Source organism: Stylophora pistillata, chromosome 6, assembly GCF_964205215.1.
Source record: "Stylophora pistillata chromosome 6, jaStyPist1.2, whole genome shotgun sequence".
NCBI classification, from domain to species: domain Eukaryota; kingdom Metazoa; phylum Cnidaria; class Anthozoa; order Scleractinia; family Pocilloporidae; genus Stylophora; species Stylophora pistillata.
The window spans coordinates 24686358-24700186 of record NC_142524.1 but is presented as its reverse complement, the minus strand read 5'-3'; the positions used below and the strand labels follow the sequence as shown (position 1 = coordinate 24700186).

The 13829-nt window shown below is 39.0% G+C and overlaps 1 protein-coding gene and 1 long non-coding RNA gene across 3 annotated transcripts; one reads left to right on the top strand and one right to left on the bottom strand.

Annotated features, from left to right (window-relative positions):
* Positions 1-423: 423 nt before the first annotated feature.
* On the top strand, positions 424-11813 carry LOC148728973 (dehydrogenase/reductase SDR family member 7-like). 2 transcript variants are annotated; one of them, XM_088725351.1, is made up of 7 exons: positions 424-1066; positions 1368-1489; positions 3538-3730; positions 4819-4868; positions 6130-6246; positions 8621-8784; positions 11170-11813. In XM_088725351.1, the coding sequence occupies exons 1-7, from the start codon at positions 790-792 to the stop codon at positions 11213-11215; spliced, it is 969 nt and encodes a 322-aa protein (XP_088581477.1). In that variant the 5' UTR covers positions 424-789; the 3' UTR covers positions 11216-11813. The 2 variants fall into 2 exon arrangements, with proteins under 2 accessions (XP_088581477.1, XP_088581478.1); XM_088725352.1 differs by lacking the exon at positions 8621-8784.
* On the bottom strand, positions 11550-13068 carry LOC148728972 (uncharacterized). Its single transcript, XR_015988833.1, has 2 exons — positions 12849-13068; positions 11550-11730 (listed from the first exon to the last, which is right to left on the bottom strand). It is a non-coding gene; the product is annotated as an uncharacterized LOC148728972 (long non-coding RNA).
* Positions 13069-13829: the final 761 nt, after the last annotated feature.

Genomic DNA, 13829 nt, shown 5'->3' with positions numbered 1-13829 from the left:
TATCGTGGTTGACGAGGCTTGGGGAGAGTACGTCGCCGTAGCCCGCCAAAATTCAACTTTAAGCAACGCGAACTACAAACCTAGTACGGCTGAGAAGTTTAAAACCAATAAGCGTCTTCGCGGTAGTTTTTGCACGTCTAAAAACTGAAAATTACTTCGTTCAAAGAGACGAGGGATTCCAACGTTTGGAAAAAAAATTGTAAGCGATCCTGTGCACAGTGAATGCCGGAGTGAATTAAAATATTTAAGCTTACGTGTTGTAAATTGCCAGTTTTGAGCTTATAAACACCAAAGCAAAGTTTCTACACGGTCCTTCATAACCCTCGTCATTCCTCGGCTTCAGCTATTTGAATTTCAAGTATTCTTTGAGGTTTGAAAAGGAAAAGTTAGACTTTCTACTTACGCATTTCTCCTGGCGTTCGCTGCGTTCTCCATGTGCACACTGCTTCGATCCTTCGACAAACCCGGCTGCAAAAATAAAGGCAGATTCACTCGGTAAGGGACAGAAAGCTTGATAAATATTCACGATAAGCTATTTTTAAAGATGTTAAGTGTATTTCAATAGTTAAAATTGCTCAGGAGAATGTATAAAGCGAAGAAAGAAGCGAGATAAGTTCACGTACCACAGACTACGCCGAAACCTTCCCACTCGCGTAGAAGGATTTCCCGCTACGGCTGGATGGGAACCACTGACATGCGTAATGACTCGTTTCTGGACAATTTTACTTCCGGTAGCCGTAGCAGCGCCAGCCATTATAGTGTGATTTGCTTAAACTCCCTATTGCTTCGATGGAGGTGCTGGGTTTCTTTGAGATATGTGTCGTTTTATTTGTCGTTTTGCATACTTTGAGGATTTACTTTGCTGATTGTGATTCAATACTGCATTTCTACGAAAGATTTGCAAAACCACCGGATAAAAGATTGCGAGGTAAAGTGATTTGGATCACTGGTGCATCGAGTGGAATAGGTGAACATTTAGCCTACAAGCTAACTGAATTGGGCTCTAAACTGGTGCTATCAGCGAGGAGAAAAGACGAATTAGACAGAGTGAAAAATCAGTGCCTGAGTAAGTGTTACATTTAGGTGTTTTTTTTTTTTTTTCGGTAAACTTAGCGATCTTTATTTGCAAGTTACAGTGATCAATACAAAGACGTTATTTTGGCAATTGGGGTTCAGATGCACCTAAGCAGGTGTTGAAATAGAAATGGGCAGCCTTTGTGAAGACTGCAAGAGGTAATCTATGAACACGGACATTGGAATCTGTCCCATCATTATTGGGATGTTGCCACTTCAGTATGGTGCTATTATGCGGGGATAAACTGCATATTTTATGCGTTAACACAGCTCTTTTTTTTCTTGCTGTACAGGCTTGGCAAAAAAGATTTTTCCATCGACATCTGAGGACGATTTTCTTGTCTTACCACTGGATATTACAAACTTTTCCTGTCATGAAGACTACGTCGCCAAAGCTCTTCACAAGTTTGGCAAGGTAATTTTTAGGTACTTCATAATCAAGGCATTTGTACTATTATCAATGCTTCTGGTACTATATTGGTGTGTAGACACGGTAACCAAATGGCCATTAATGTAAGATAAAAATATCTATCATAGTAGGACCTCCATGATCTCAGTTGCACACTAGACAAACATTTTGAAAACCGATCCCTGTATGAGGGTATCAATTGATCACAGAAGTTTAGGGCTGGGAGAGGCTGTGTGACCTGAGGAGATTGATGCTAAAAGAAGAAAGGCAGAAAAAGGAAAGGAAAGTGGTTGTCATACATGTATGGTAGATGGGAAATATTTGGCTTGCCATCCATACATCATGAGCTCAAACCAAATGGCTTCTCCTATGTCCCTCTCATAAGTCTTATGAGCCTTGAAGGGTCCACATTGTATTGCCACTTCTCCTCAAAGGGATGCTAGCTCACCACAGTTTACCCACCCTTTGTTGACCCTTTGACCCTTAAAGATTAAGTTCTCCTTACAATATTCCCCCCTGAATCATACATTAAAGTCAGGAGAATATATAAATTGATCACTAACTAAAGAAGCCTTTAATTGAGTAAGAGATTCTCCTTATCAGCACCTTAGGGAATATATAGACAACCATATGGAGAATATACGTACTAATGTTAGGGTGTTAAATAGATGATATTACATGGCGGCGTGGGGATATGAATTTAATCTTCGAGTGCTGTAAGTATCTCTCACTTGTTTGCTTTGTTCACTCGTGAGCTGTAATTTGAACACAAGAAAATAAAATTTGTATCCCCAAGTGGCCATGAAATATTCTGTTTATTTTATAGGTACTGATGAAATTTCCACATAAAACAAACTTTTTTTTATCAATTTTTGAAACAACAAAGTAGTGTAATTAAAGTGGTCACCTATTACAAAATGTCTGTCACAAAAATGTTATGAAACTCGGATTTAAAGTTAAAAGGAGAAAAATAGACAATAATACATATATTTTCTGTTCCAAAAAGTCAAATTTCAAAAGAACTGACCATTCGCATTAGCAGGAAGCTCTCTTGTAATTGGCCAATCATGTTAGTAACCATGATTGGCCAATATCAATATCCTCACCCCTGATAAATAAAAATAGTATCTTCACTGCATATGATAAAGATATGTTTTTTTAGTAAAAGGAAAAATCCTGGTATTTCATCACTATCTATTTTATAAGTAATTTCTTAGAGATCGATTTCAAGCTAAAAATTAGCAATAAAAAAGCAAGACGTTTTGACTTCCTTGAGGTCCTTTTCAAGTGGGTAAAAGTTGTCTAAATTAGCATAAATATGTAGTAAAAGTTGAAATGGCTAAAAATGTGGCAAATGCTAAAATATGACTGAATATGTAAGAATGTGCTAAAAATATTTATGAAGTCAAAACAATGGAATAATGATAACAAGAACTACTCTAAACAAAATTTAATGATTTGGCAGGAATTGAATTGCATTGTTCATTTTGTGTTGGTGTGAGTTCTTTGATGAAAAAATCATGTATATATAATAATATATATTATATATAATATTTATTACACGACTCGGGTAGTCAGAGGGCCAATAACTAAAATCAACCAATCAAAATGCTCTATTGCCGGTCAATATTCTCTCAGTATTGGACCGGGCAGTGTCCCGAATGGTCCTGAATGATACCACACTTGTGTCCCTTTGAACTTCAGTCGTATAATAAATCTCTAATTAACCAAGCTTGCTCGGGACTGTACTGGAAGAATATCGGCCCTCAGTCTTTTTTGTACGGACCGAGCGCAGCGAGGTCCATACTGTCAAGACCTCGGGCCGATATTCTCTCAGTACAGCCCTCGGGCTTGGTTAATAAGATAATATTATATATACAAGTTTTTTTTTTATCAAAGAACTCGCACCAACAGTTATAACAGCTATATACACCAGTTATATAGCTCTTTGGCATTATGCATCATTATATTCCGTAATTGAGTTATAATGTTTGTTACTTGGCTAATCAGTATGGCATTCAGATACATTCTGTTACATTCTGTTAAAACTGCAGATTGATTTTCTGGTGAACAATGCAGGAGTTTTACAGATGGGTTCATCAATGGATAGTGATTTTGATGTGGTCTTTCCAGTCCTGAACACAAATGTACTGGGGACAATTTCTTTTACCAAAGCTGTTCTGCCTCACATGGTTCAAAACAGGAATGGTCAAATTGTTGTAATAAGTAGTGCCTCTGGGAAATGTGGTAAGTTAAGTGATATCTCACTCAAGAGGGGATGGAAGGGGGGGAGGGAAAATTAGAAAAAAAAAACAGTACTGAAAGTTCAGTATTAAAACATGAACTTAAAACTTGAAGGCTTTAAATCCTTTTTTCAAACATGACAAGACATCATTTAACAATCTACCCTTTCTTGTCTGACAACTTGACAGCTGAAGGATTTTTTTCAAGAATCACTCACTTGAGCGATATAGAAATGTGTGATTTGTGCTCCTACAGAAATAATAACAAACATTTGGTACTATATGGACAACCTACCCCCCCCCTCCCCCCATCAGAGTAATCTCAAGTAATCATTTACTAGAGAACAAAGAGCACTGCACATGCAAGTTTGTCTGACACATGGTTGTATAGTCACCTCTTAAGCAGTGATCAATTCAAGGCTTTGCAATATCCCTCATCCCCTAGCCTCAGCTGGGTTTTGGAACTTGAGAAAACTGGTATGTTCAAATCCCCTGGTCCCCCCCCCTCCAGCCAAAATTATATGAAATGCCTGACAAGTGCCAGATTTGATGGCCAATTTTTGTAAAAGGCGAGATTAGTGACCCTGACTTTCTTGTAGACCCTTTTTTTTTTTTCAAAAAAATAACGTGAACTCTTAACCTTAACAAACACCTCCATAGTAAAAGATAAAACACTGGATGGGCTTGACACTTCAAATTCCCCACCCCTCTGGTGTCAAACTGCCCCAGGGGGGGATGTTGAAGCTTAAAATTAATTTGCAAATTGCTCTGACTTACAGTTTTAGGTCCATTTTTGTCTCAGTTTGTTTTTGATTTGTGTGACAGACTTTTGAAGCCATTCTGGGGCATTAGAAATGGTGTCCAAAACCCATCAGATATTCTGAAGAGATATCATAAATATTTTACCAATACTGTCTTCCCAATTTGTACAGTTGGATGTGGACAGGTGTTTACATTTTGAAATTTCCTTATATTTTGCATGACTTTTATAAAATATAAGGCATTCACACAGTGATAAAATATTTTTCCTCTACTATTTGGATAAAACAATTTACACCAAACACAATGTCAATTCATTGATTAATTCTGCAGCACCAGCACCTTTTGTGGCTGCGTATTCAGCTTCCAAACATGCACTTCAGGTAATTGACTTGAAATAACATTGCACTTTTTGTGTAATAGATGATGCTATGATGGTAACTGAACTGAGTGGCTGGAAATCATAAGCGTGATTTCAAAATCGGGTTATCAAATGAGTGCACAAGGGGAGTTTGATTACAGTGTTGTAAGAATGGCCCTGAAAAGCCCTATGAGGGAGTGGTCAATTAACGTATGTATGTATGTATGAGATAGAATAAATATATGAAAATCATATATTTTGAACTGCGGTATTTGATACGTATGATGCACGATCCTCGCAGTAGATAGCGCTATTTAAGCAATAGCGAAATTCAGACCTGAAAATTGCTTATTGCTTAAATAGCGCTATCTACTGCGAGGATCGTGCATCATACGTATCAAATACCGCAGTTCAAAATATATGATTTTCATATATTTATTCTATCTCATTTATCACTTTCACGGGTTCATTACGAATCAACTTAACGGCCTGCTCTCAGTTGGCTTGTTAGCTCAATTGGTTAGAGCGCTGCACTAGTATCGCAGAGGTCAGTGGTTCGAGTCCCGTACAGGCCTGATTTTTTTCAGGTCTGAATTTCGCTATTGCTTAAATAGCGCTATCTACTGCGAGGATCGTGTATCATACGTATCAAATACCGCAGTTCAAAATATATGATTTTCATATATTTATTCTATCTCATTTATCACTTTCACGGGTTCATTACGAATCAACTTAACGGCCTGCTCTCAGTTGGCTTGTTAGCTCAATTGGTTAGAGCGCTGCACTAGTATCGCAGAGGTCAGTGGTTCGAGTCCCGTACAGGCCTGATTTTTTTCAGGTCTGAATTTCGCTATTGCTTAAATAGCGCTATCTACTGCGAGGATCGTGCATCATACGTATGTATGTATGTATGTAATGTAGGTGATGAAGTCGCAAGCGGCAGAAGACAATCAAAACAAAGGGAACATAATCGAGCCTTGTGGGTTTATTGGGCCACACACACAGTTGGCTATGTTTCGCAGCTCTCCAAATTGATTCTTTTAAAAGCGAAATCTTTTTCCATCATAATAAATCCTTTATTGACCAAGCTTGTACGGTTAAGATGGCTGGATATTAGCATCGTTCTTTTTCTGCTTTTCTATAGACCTCGACTTGCTCTAAAAACGCAAAACATTCGGCCAATATCCAGCCATCTTGATCGAACAAGCTTAATCAAGAACCCACACAAATAGAACCAAAATTCTTAAATAAGATAGGAAACAGACAATTTATTATTTACACAGGGTTATTTCAACACTTTACGTATGGAAGTCTATGATAAGAATGTCAGTGTTACAATGGTATGCCCTGGCGTAACGTATACAAACCTCTTCCGAAATGCATATCGAGAGAACCTGAAGGTATGTTGATGAAATCCAACTTTGATGAGGTTATTTGTTATAAAGTATTGCGCGAGGAAGATGTCACTAACGAAACCAAGGGAAGAGTAAGTTTGCCGTGGCTAGCGCGCCTAATGGAGCTTTCGGAGGGAGGCGCACGAAAAGTGGGCGCCTCGCACGACGTGCAAGCCACCGAAGAAGGAAAAAGGAAAAGTCTGAAGCAGAGCTGAGGAATGGGACCATAAGAACCACTGAGGGAGCAACTTCAGAATACCCGTGCACACATTTACATATGTCGGGAGGCTTTGAAGAAAAAGGTATAACACAATAGACGTTATTCTTATTTAATGACATGTAAATGAGTAACCGGGTATTCTGAGAACTCAAAGCAAAACTTAAGCAAACTGCCAGCTATATGCGAGTTGTTATGAAGCAGATTTTGAGCGCACGTGTTAAATTTTGTTCCTCGGCTCTGCTTCAGATTAGAGCAGTCCCGGTCTCCTTTTCGATGGCTTGCGCGTCGCGGGAGGCTCCCACTTTTCGTGCGCCTCCCTCTGAGAGTATCATGAGGCTCGCTAGCCTTCATATTTATAGCTGCAGCCTCCTATCGAGGTGAAACCATAACGTTGTCCTGTTGAGTTAGTGTAACGATAGAATACGAGCGACCTCCTCGCCCTAAAGCGAAGTCTGCCGAGTTCTACTCGATATTCCTCACTCTTGGGTTTGTCTGTTTCGGGACATCTTCGGTCGCTCAACGCTTGCTGACGATTTCTTCGGATCGCTTCGAATGTTACTCGGAATTAGTATGTTATCGTACAGTTTCCTGATGCTACGTATTCTTTGTTTCGGACTACTTTATACAAAGATAAGCATCTCACAATTATTTCAGGATGGCGCTTGAAAAAACAAAGCTTTACCTCGCAGAAATGTCTGAAAAGGTGTGATCGGAGCATCGAGCGAACTTAAAGGGAAAAGAGATTATTTAAACGTTCGGATCAGCGAATTATGCCCAGTAAATCCGGAGGTATAATTTTTTCAATTCCTGCTCTGACAACACAGAAGATGATAATCATTTCAAAATAATTTCACAGTGGCGTCTCCGGCACGAAATTGAATAAAAGACTTTTCCTCTCAGAAATATCTAAATGGTTTGATCTGCACATCGTAGAAAATTTGAAGAAAATTTTCCTATTCGAAAAGGGAACACTTTACCATTTCAATCAGCGACAAATACTCAAAAGAGCCGCAAAATTTGTGAAGCGAGCAAGGTCCGAAATACGACACATTGAGTTTACAGTGACCCTATTCAACGGTGGAACGGTGGAATGGTGGAATAATCCACAACGTGGAGTGCCTTGTTGTATGAAACAAGTCTCAAGAAAATGAAATTGCAATGAAATAAGAAAATGATTTATAATAAACTAGCAAAATCAAAGTTAAAATTAATAGAAGCCTAGTTTAATCATTATTGGAGCCTAGAGAATAGATAATAGATAGAGGAACGGAGAGGTCCTTGAGCTAGCCCCAGAAGAGATCATTATTGTTCACCTATTGTTATGATTATTTTTTAATACTATTATAATTATCATTATTATTATTATTTTTATTATTAAGGAGGTCGATCATGTATCGTCAATTTATTTGCTGTTCTGCTGAATGAAGCTGAAGCAAAATAATGCAGACATAAGATGAATTCTGCTACTCTGTAGAACAGTTGTTAATACCGAAGAGATTCAAGACTTTTCTCTCAGCCAGAGACTTTTTAAACTTGTTTTAATTATTATTATTATCATTACTATTATTATTATTATTATTATTATTATTATTATTATTATTACTGTCACTAGTATCATATTAATATGATTATTTGTTACCATTGGTTTTTAAGTGTCAATTAGTCACTACATTCTTGAATCATCTTTCCTTTGTGGAACAATCCTGACTCATAAAGATGTGGGATGCGGCAGCAGTAGCCATATGCAGCCTTAACTGCCTATTTTTTTCTCATGCGCGACGGGCTTTGGCGAAAAGAAGGAACTACTCTCATAGTTCACCTCTGATTGGCCGTTTTGTTTACTTTGGTTTTGGTATTTCGTCATTGATTCGAAAAACGCTCTAGGAAACGAAGTCGCGACAAGGCTGTGGTCTAGCAGCGCCCGGTGGCCCCTGGCGTTTTACTTTTCCTCTTGGGCGACTCATGAATTTTACTTTTTTTCACACAAAGCATATGCCGGGCACCCTGGATTTCACAGTTTCAGAGCATTGGGCTCCATTCAAATTTCCTTCGGGCACAGCCTTGCGCAATGACATAAAATCCTCCTTGTTTTCTTTATTCTAAAGAAAGTCTGTCTCGCGCTGTTGCAAGCTAAAATTTCAATTTTGCTCCACTTAATAGACTCATAGGGATCTAGTACTTCCTCCAACGACCATGAAAACAGAACGATGCGCTCACCTTATTGTTATTGCCATGGTGAACTGTTTGAATGAAGTGTGGATCGCTGATCCAGCACGTCTGGTAGAACTATATCTGGCACAATATCTGCCACTTGTCAGAGACTGGTAAGATAGTTCATGTATTGCAGTTGTATTCATCGGTTTTGCCTCTTCCAGTACATAGATCTTATTAGACGTTTTGTTGTGTAGTATCGCTGAGTATTTTTAAGAGTTGTGCCGTAGGGCGAGTCAAAATACAAATAACGAGGAAAAATACTCAGCGATACAACCCACCAAAACGTCAAATAAGGTATTTTTTATCCAACACGCCACATAGGGAGTGCGTGACAGAAGTATGCCAAGCGAACGAAGTGGCGCGTTATGTTCCTCTTACTATTTTCTTCAATAAATGACGAAATTTCATTGTCGTCTAACTGATTTTCTTCGTTTGTTTTATTAAATAAACTTAGATCAATATTCGCCAGCCATTCCGACTCTTCGTCGTCAAGAAATTAATTTGAATTGTCCGCCATTAGTTTTGAAACTTCAGTCCAATTCGTCGCTCGCGCGATGCGAGAAAACCTGTCTATCCCGTTCTCTGGATACAAATACCGCGTGATATTTGCACTCATCTCGGGCGTTATTTGTACTCAGCGGAGTGTAGTTGAATAATGAATATACCGCCTGGTTAGTTGAATAATGACCGCCGCCTGGTTAGCTCAATTGGGAGAGCGCCGGACTGCTGTGCGGGAGGTCGAGAGTTCAATACCGGCCGGACCAACACTCAGGGTCTTAAAATTAACTGAGAAGAATATGCTTCCTTTCTTTAACATCAAGAAATGGTTAGATATTCTAGTCTTCTCGGATAGGGACGAATAAATGGAGGTCCCGTCTCCTGCAGGGTTAGGGGCAGGAGACGTTAATTTCCCACGCACGAGATTACTGTGTGATGGATGTCCTCCCCTGGGGTGGGTTGGGTGGGTATACAGCGCTTTGGACAATTAGTGGATTTTAGCGCTATATAAATACAATTATTATTATTATTATTATTATTATTATTATCTTATTAGACGTTTTGTTGTGTAGTATCACTGAGTATTTTTACGAGTTGTGCCGTATTTTGACGAGCCTGTAGGGCGAGTCAAAATACAAATAACAAGTAAAAATACTCAGCGATGCTACACAACAAAACGTCTAATAAGTTATTTATTATCCAACACGCCAAACTGTTATTGCAGTGAGGGCGAATTTCGCGGATGTATATTTACGGGGAGTGCGTGACAGAAGTATGCGAGGCGGAACGGAATTGGCGCGTTGTTGTGCTGCTGTTTCTATTTTCTTCATTAAATGAAGAAATTTTCTGGCCTTCAAGCTGTTTTTCTTCGTTCGATTCATCTAATGAACTTGGATCTATATTTACCAGCAACTCTGACTCCGTCGTCGGAACTATGATTCAAATTGTCCGCCATTTTTTTTTTTTTTTTTTTCGTAACTACAATCCAATTCTTCCCTTGCGCGATGCGAGAAAACTTGTTTAACCGGTACTACAATAGACGAGTACAAATACCGCGTGATATTTGTACTCGTCTAAGGCTTTATTTGTACTCGTCTAGGTGTAGTGGGATAGTAAGTTCTGTTAGTATATCGCTGGAAGCGCCCGCGGGCGATATGAAGCGAATCCTGTGTTCTGATTGGACACTCGAGCGGGCATGATGGGCCCATCTTGCCTCCTTGGGATTGCCCGCTTTGATCCCGGGCAAAAACAAACTTGAATCAGTACTAACTTTGCAATTCTTGTATGGAGAAAAAAAAATCGCTAGAGGACAGTCAAAACAAAGAAACTATAGACGATTCTAGTGGCTTTATTGTGCTACAAACTCAGTTGGCTTTCTTTCCTGGCTCTCGTTGTAAACAAGTCATTCTTGATTCTTGATAAAGTGAATTTTGTTTCTGTAACAGTAAATCCGTTATTGACCAGGCTTGTTCATTGAAGATAGCTGGGTATTAGCTTCGTTCTTGTTCTTTGCATATTTATGGACCTCCACTTCGTCTCGGTACATAAAAACTGCAAATTTCCCGATTCATTCATGAGCGTTTTCCCGGGCTTCATTCGTGGTATCCTCTTCTGAAGAGGTTCTACAAATAAAACCTACTATATTTAGGTTCTCTTGGGCTTTCTTTCCATTTCAATCCTCAATACTCACTGGTTTCCCCATTTTAACTTGTCTCAAACATTTTCTTTCACTTGGTCTAATGATGTACGAAACAGTTTTGAGCCCATGTAAATAATCTGTGACAAAATATAGGCTTTTAGTTTGGATCGGGAATTAATCACGTCATTTGCGCAGAAGGACCCCAGTTTACCCAAAATAAAATATGTTAATTTCGTTTCATTCGCATGGAATTAATTTATATATTGATTGATATAAGGCAGCATTTTTTTCTAATTTATTTTATTACTAATTGATTGATTGACTGATTGATTGATCGGACTTGTTCATTTATTTTCAGGTGGGTACAGTGGAACTGGAAGGAGACGAACCATGAAGATCCCTGAGTAACTGCTCGGTCCCAGACTCTAAAACTGCCACTCCTTGAATTAATTATTGTTAGGATTGTGCTGTTAATGATGCACACACATTGTAAATAGTTGGAAATCTCGAATTTTACGCGCAGTCCTACGATCTCGAGCTTTAATTTAATGGGTTGAAACGAAAATGTAAGTTTCTTTTGTTAACTTGGACAGAGAACATTTTCTGTCCTCTAGATTTAGGATCACTTTCAAATATTTTCGCTGGCGAAGGAGGTATTTTACTGAAGCTAAATGGATGAAATTTTCAGAACTTGTGCGGTTTCTAAAATTTGTAAAAAACAGTTCAGACGGCAAGCTCTTTAAACTAAGATTTTCACTTTATTTTAAGCGACAGAGGGTTTATAATTAAACAAAACTTCCAACTAAACAGGTGTTCCTTAATGGCGTCCGTCATCTTCCTGCTGTTTTCACTGAGGTTCTTCACTCTCGCAGTTTAAAGTACGTGCGGCCTCACAAATGCGTCTTTGATGTTCAACTGCCTGAAACAGTAATATTTGAAATGAAACGTGCTATTTCAAATGACAGAAGTGACCGATCAAAAATTAAAAACTTCATTTCTTTTTGTCTCTGTACGTTCAAATTTGACGCGCGACGCCATCTAGCGCCCAGATTGTACTTGAAAAGCCTTTTCTCCTAACTGATGCATTTCACCCGTTTTCATAGCCCCTGAGGGCAATCTTTTTTTACGAGACCACAATACAGCTACAGTGGTAAAACATCGAGCATGCGCTAAAGAATCAATTTTGGCCCACTGCGCCGATTTCCCGCGCAAAAATTTTAAAGGAAAACTTGAGAAACAACTCTCAACACTCAGGACCAACACTCAGGGTCTTAAAATAATTGAGAAGAATTTGCTACCTTTCTATAACATCAAGAAATGGTTAGATATTCTAGTCTTCTCGGATAGGGACGAATAAATGGAGGTCCCGTCTCCTGCAGGGTTGGGGTAGGAGACGTTAATTTCCCACACACGAGATTACTGTGTGATGGATGTCCTCCCCTGGGGTGGGATGGGTGGGATATAGGGCGCACTTAATTTGGAGCCTCGCTCTGTTGTGCGACCCTCACCACACTCTGGTGAAAGTGATTAAATGTTAAATGATAATGATATTATTCAAGCATTTCTCAGTCAGCCATCACGGAGATTGAGGTATGATGTCCTATAGAGAAACTTAGTGGATAATATTCTTGTTTCTTTCTATTCACTACCTGTTCACTGAAGAGTTTAGGAGAATTGCAAGAAAATCCTAATTTCCGATTGATCACCTCGAGCGGTAACAGGTTAAGGGACATCGCAGTCAGTTTTTAAACCAAACAGATCCAAACCTTAATCCCTACTCTGAATGAGTTTTGAGAACTAGGATTATTCTTTAAGGCGGAAAATAAGAAAGAAAGTTGACTGAGGTATATCACCAGGACCAAGATGATTTAGTCCTTTTACTTTTGTCCTAACTGAAGATTATAATTCTATTCAGCTCCGGCTGTTACCAGAAATACATGTGCTCAAATTTTTTTTTTTGTCGTAGAGAAATTAAAAATGTTCAGCTCACGCTTTGCCAATTTGAAGTGCTTAAACGAATGTTAATGCTTGAGTTACCTTCTTTTCCCGGCTCAGTGAAAAGGGCTTATGTGTAGGACAATAAGGCGATCTCCCTTGGCATGGTAGAACAGGTATGGCAGCTTCACTATCCTGAAAAAATGTCTGCAATAAAACTGTAGCCATGAGGCACAGAAAACCCAAAGATTTTGACAGCTTATTCATGGTGAAAAACAGCGGATGCTAATCAATGTGTAACCTTTGCCTAGAGCGACGTAACTGTTAGATCGATCGCTTTAACGAGGGGTTTATATTTCTTAGTTTTGGCAATTATCGACTTCTAAATTTAGTACAAGTCAAACGGTAAATAAAATTTAATTGAACTCTCCGGCGCGCGGTCTGTTACTAATGGATTTTTATGTTCTGTATTACTGAATTACAGGCTACATTCGACCCGGCCGGCTTATACTTTCTATCGCCTTATTAAGCTGAGCGTCGATACACATGTCGAAATTAGAAAGGTTTGTAGCAGGATTCGGCGGGAGGGGCTGTACATGTGAAAATTCAGCCCCCTCTTTTTTCACTCTGTTTGTGAGCACTGTCAAGAGCAGTGCAGTTTATTTTCGTTATAAAAGTCTCTTAAACAACCAATTAAAGACCAGGAAGAATTCATTGAAGACGAGTGACGCCTTTTAACTGTATACTTATTCTACAGATCCCTCCTTCCTCCATAAACGCGTAAAAATGAAATGAAATGAAATGAATGATTCACGATACCATATGTGCCGGAACAGACAAGCAACATGTTGGATTTAAAAATATAGTTTCCTGACTTTTCACAGCCACTCTTGGCGTGTTCACTGACAACATCGGAGGAATTCTTCATCAATACCTCCCAGAAGACTAATACAGCAGCTTCTGAGCCCGTATAGCTGGCTCATCTGGCCTTGTTCTCAGAATATTATTCTTTCGTCGGAACAACTGAGGTTCCCGAGGAGTTTTATTGACGTAATTAATCTAATTTCTGCCTGATGGAGAGAC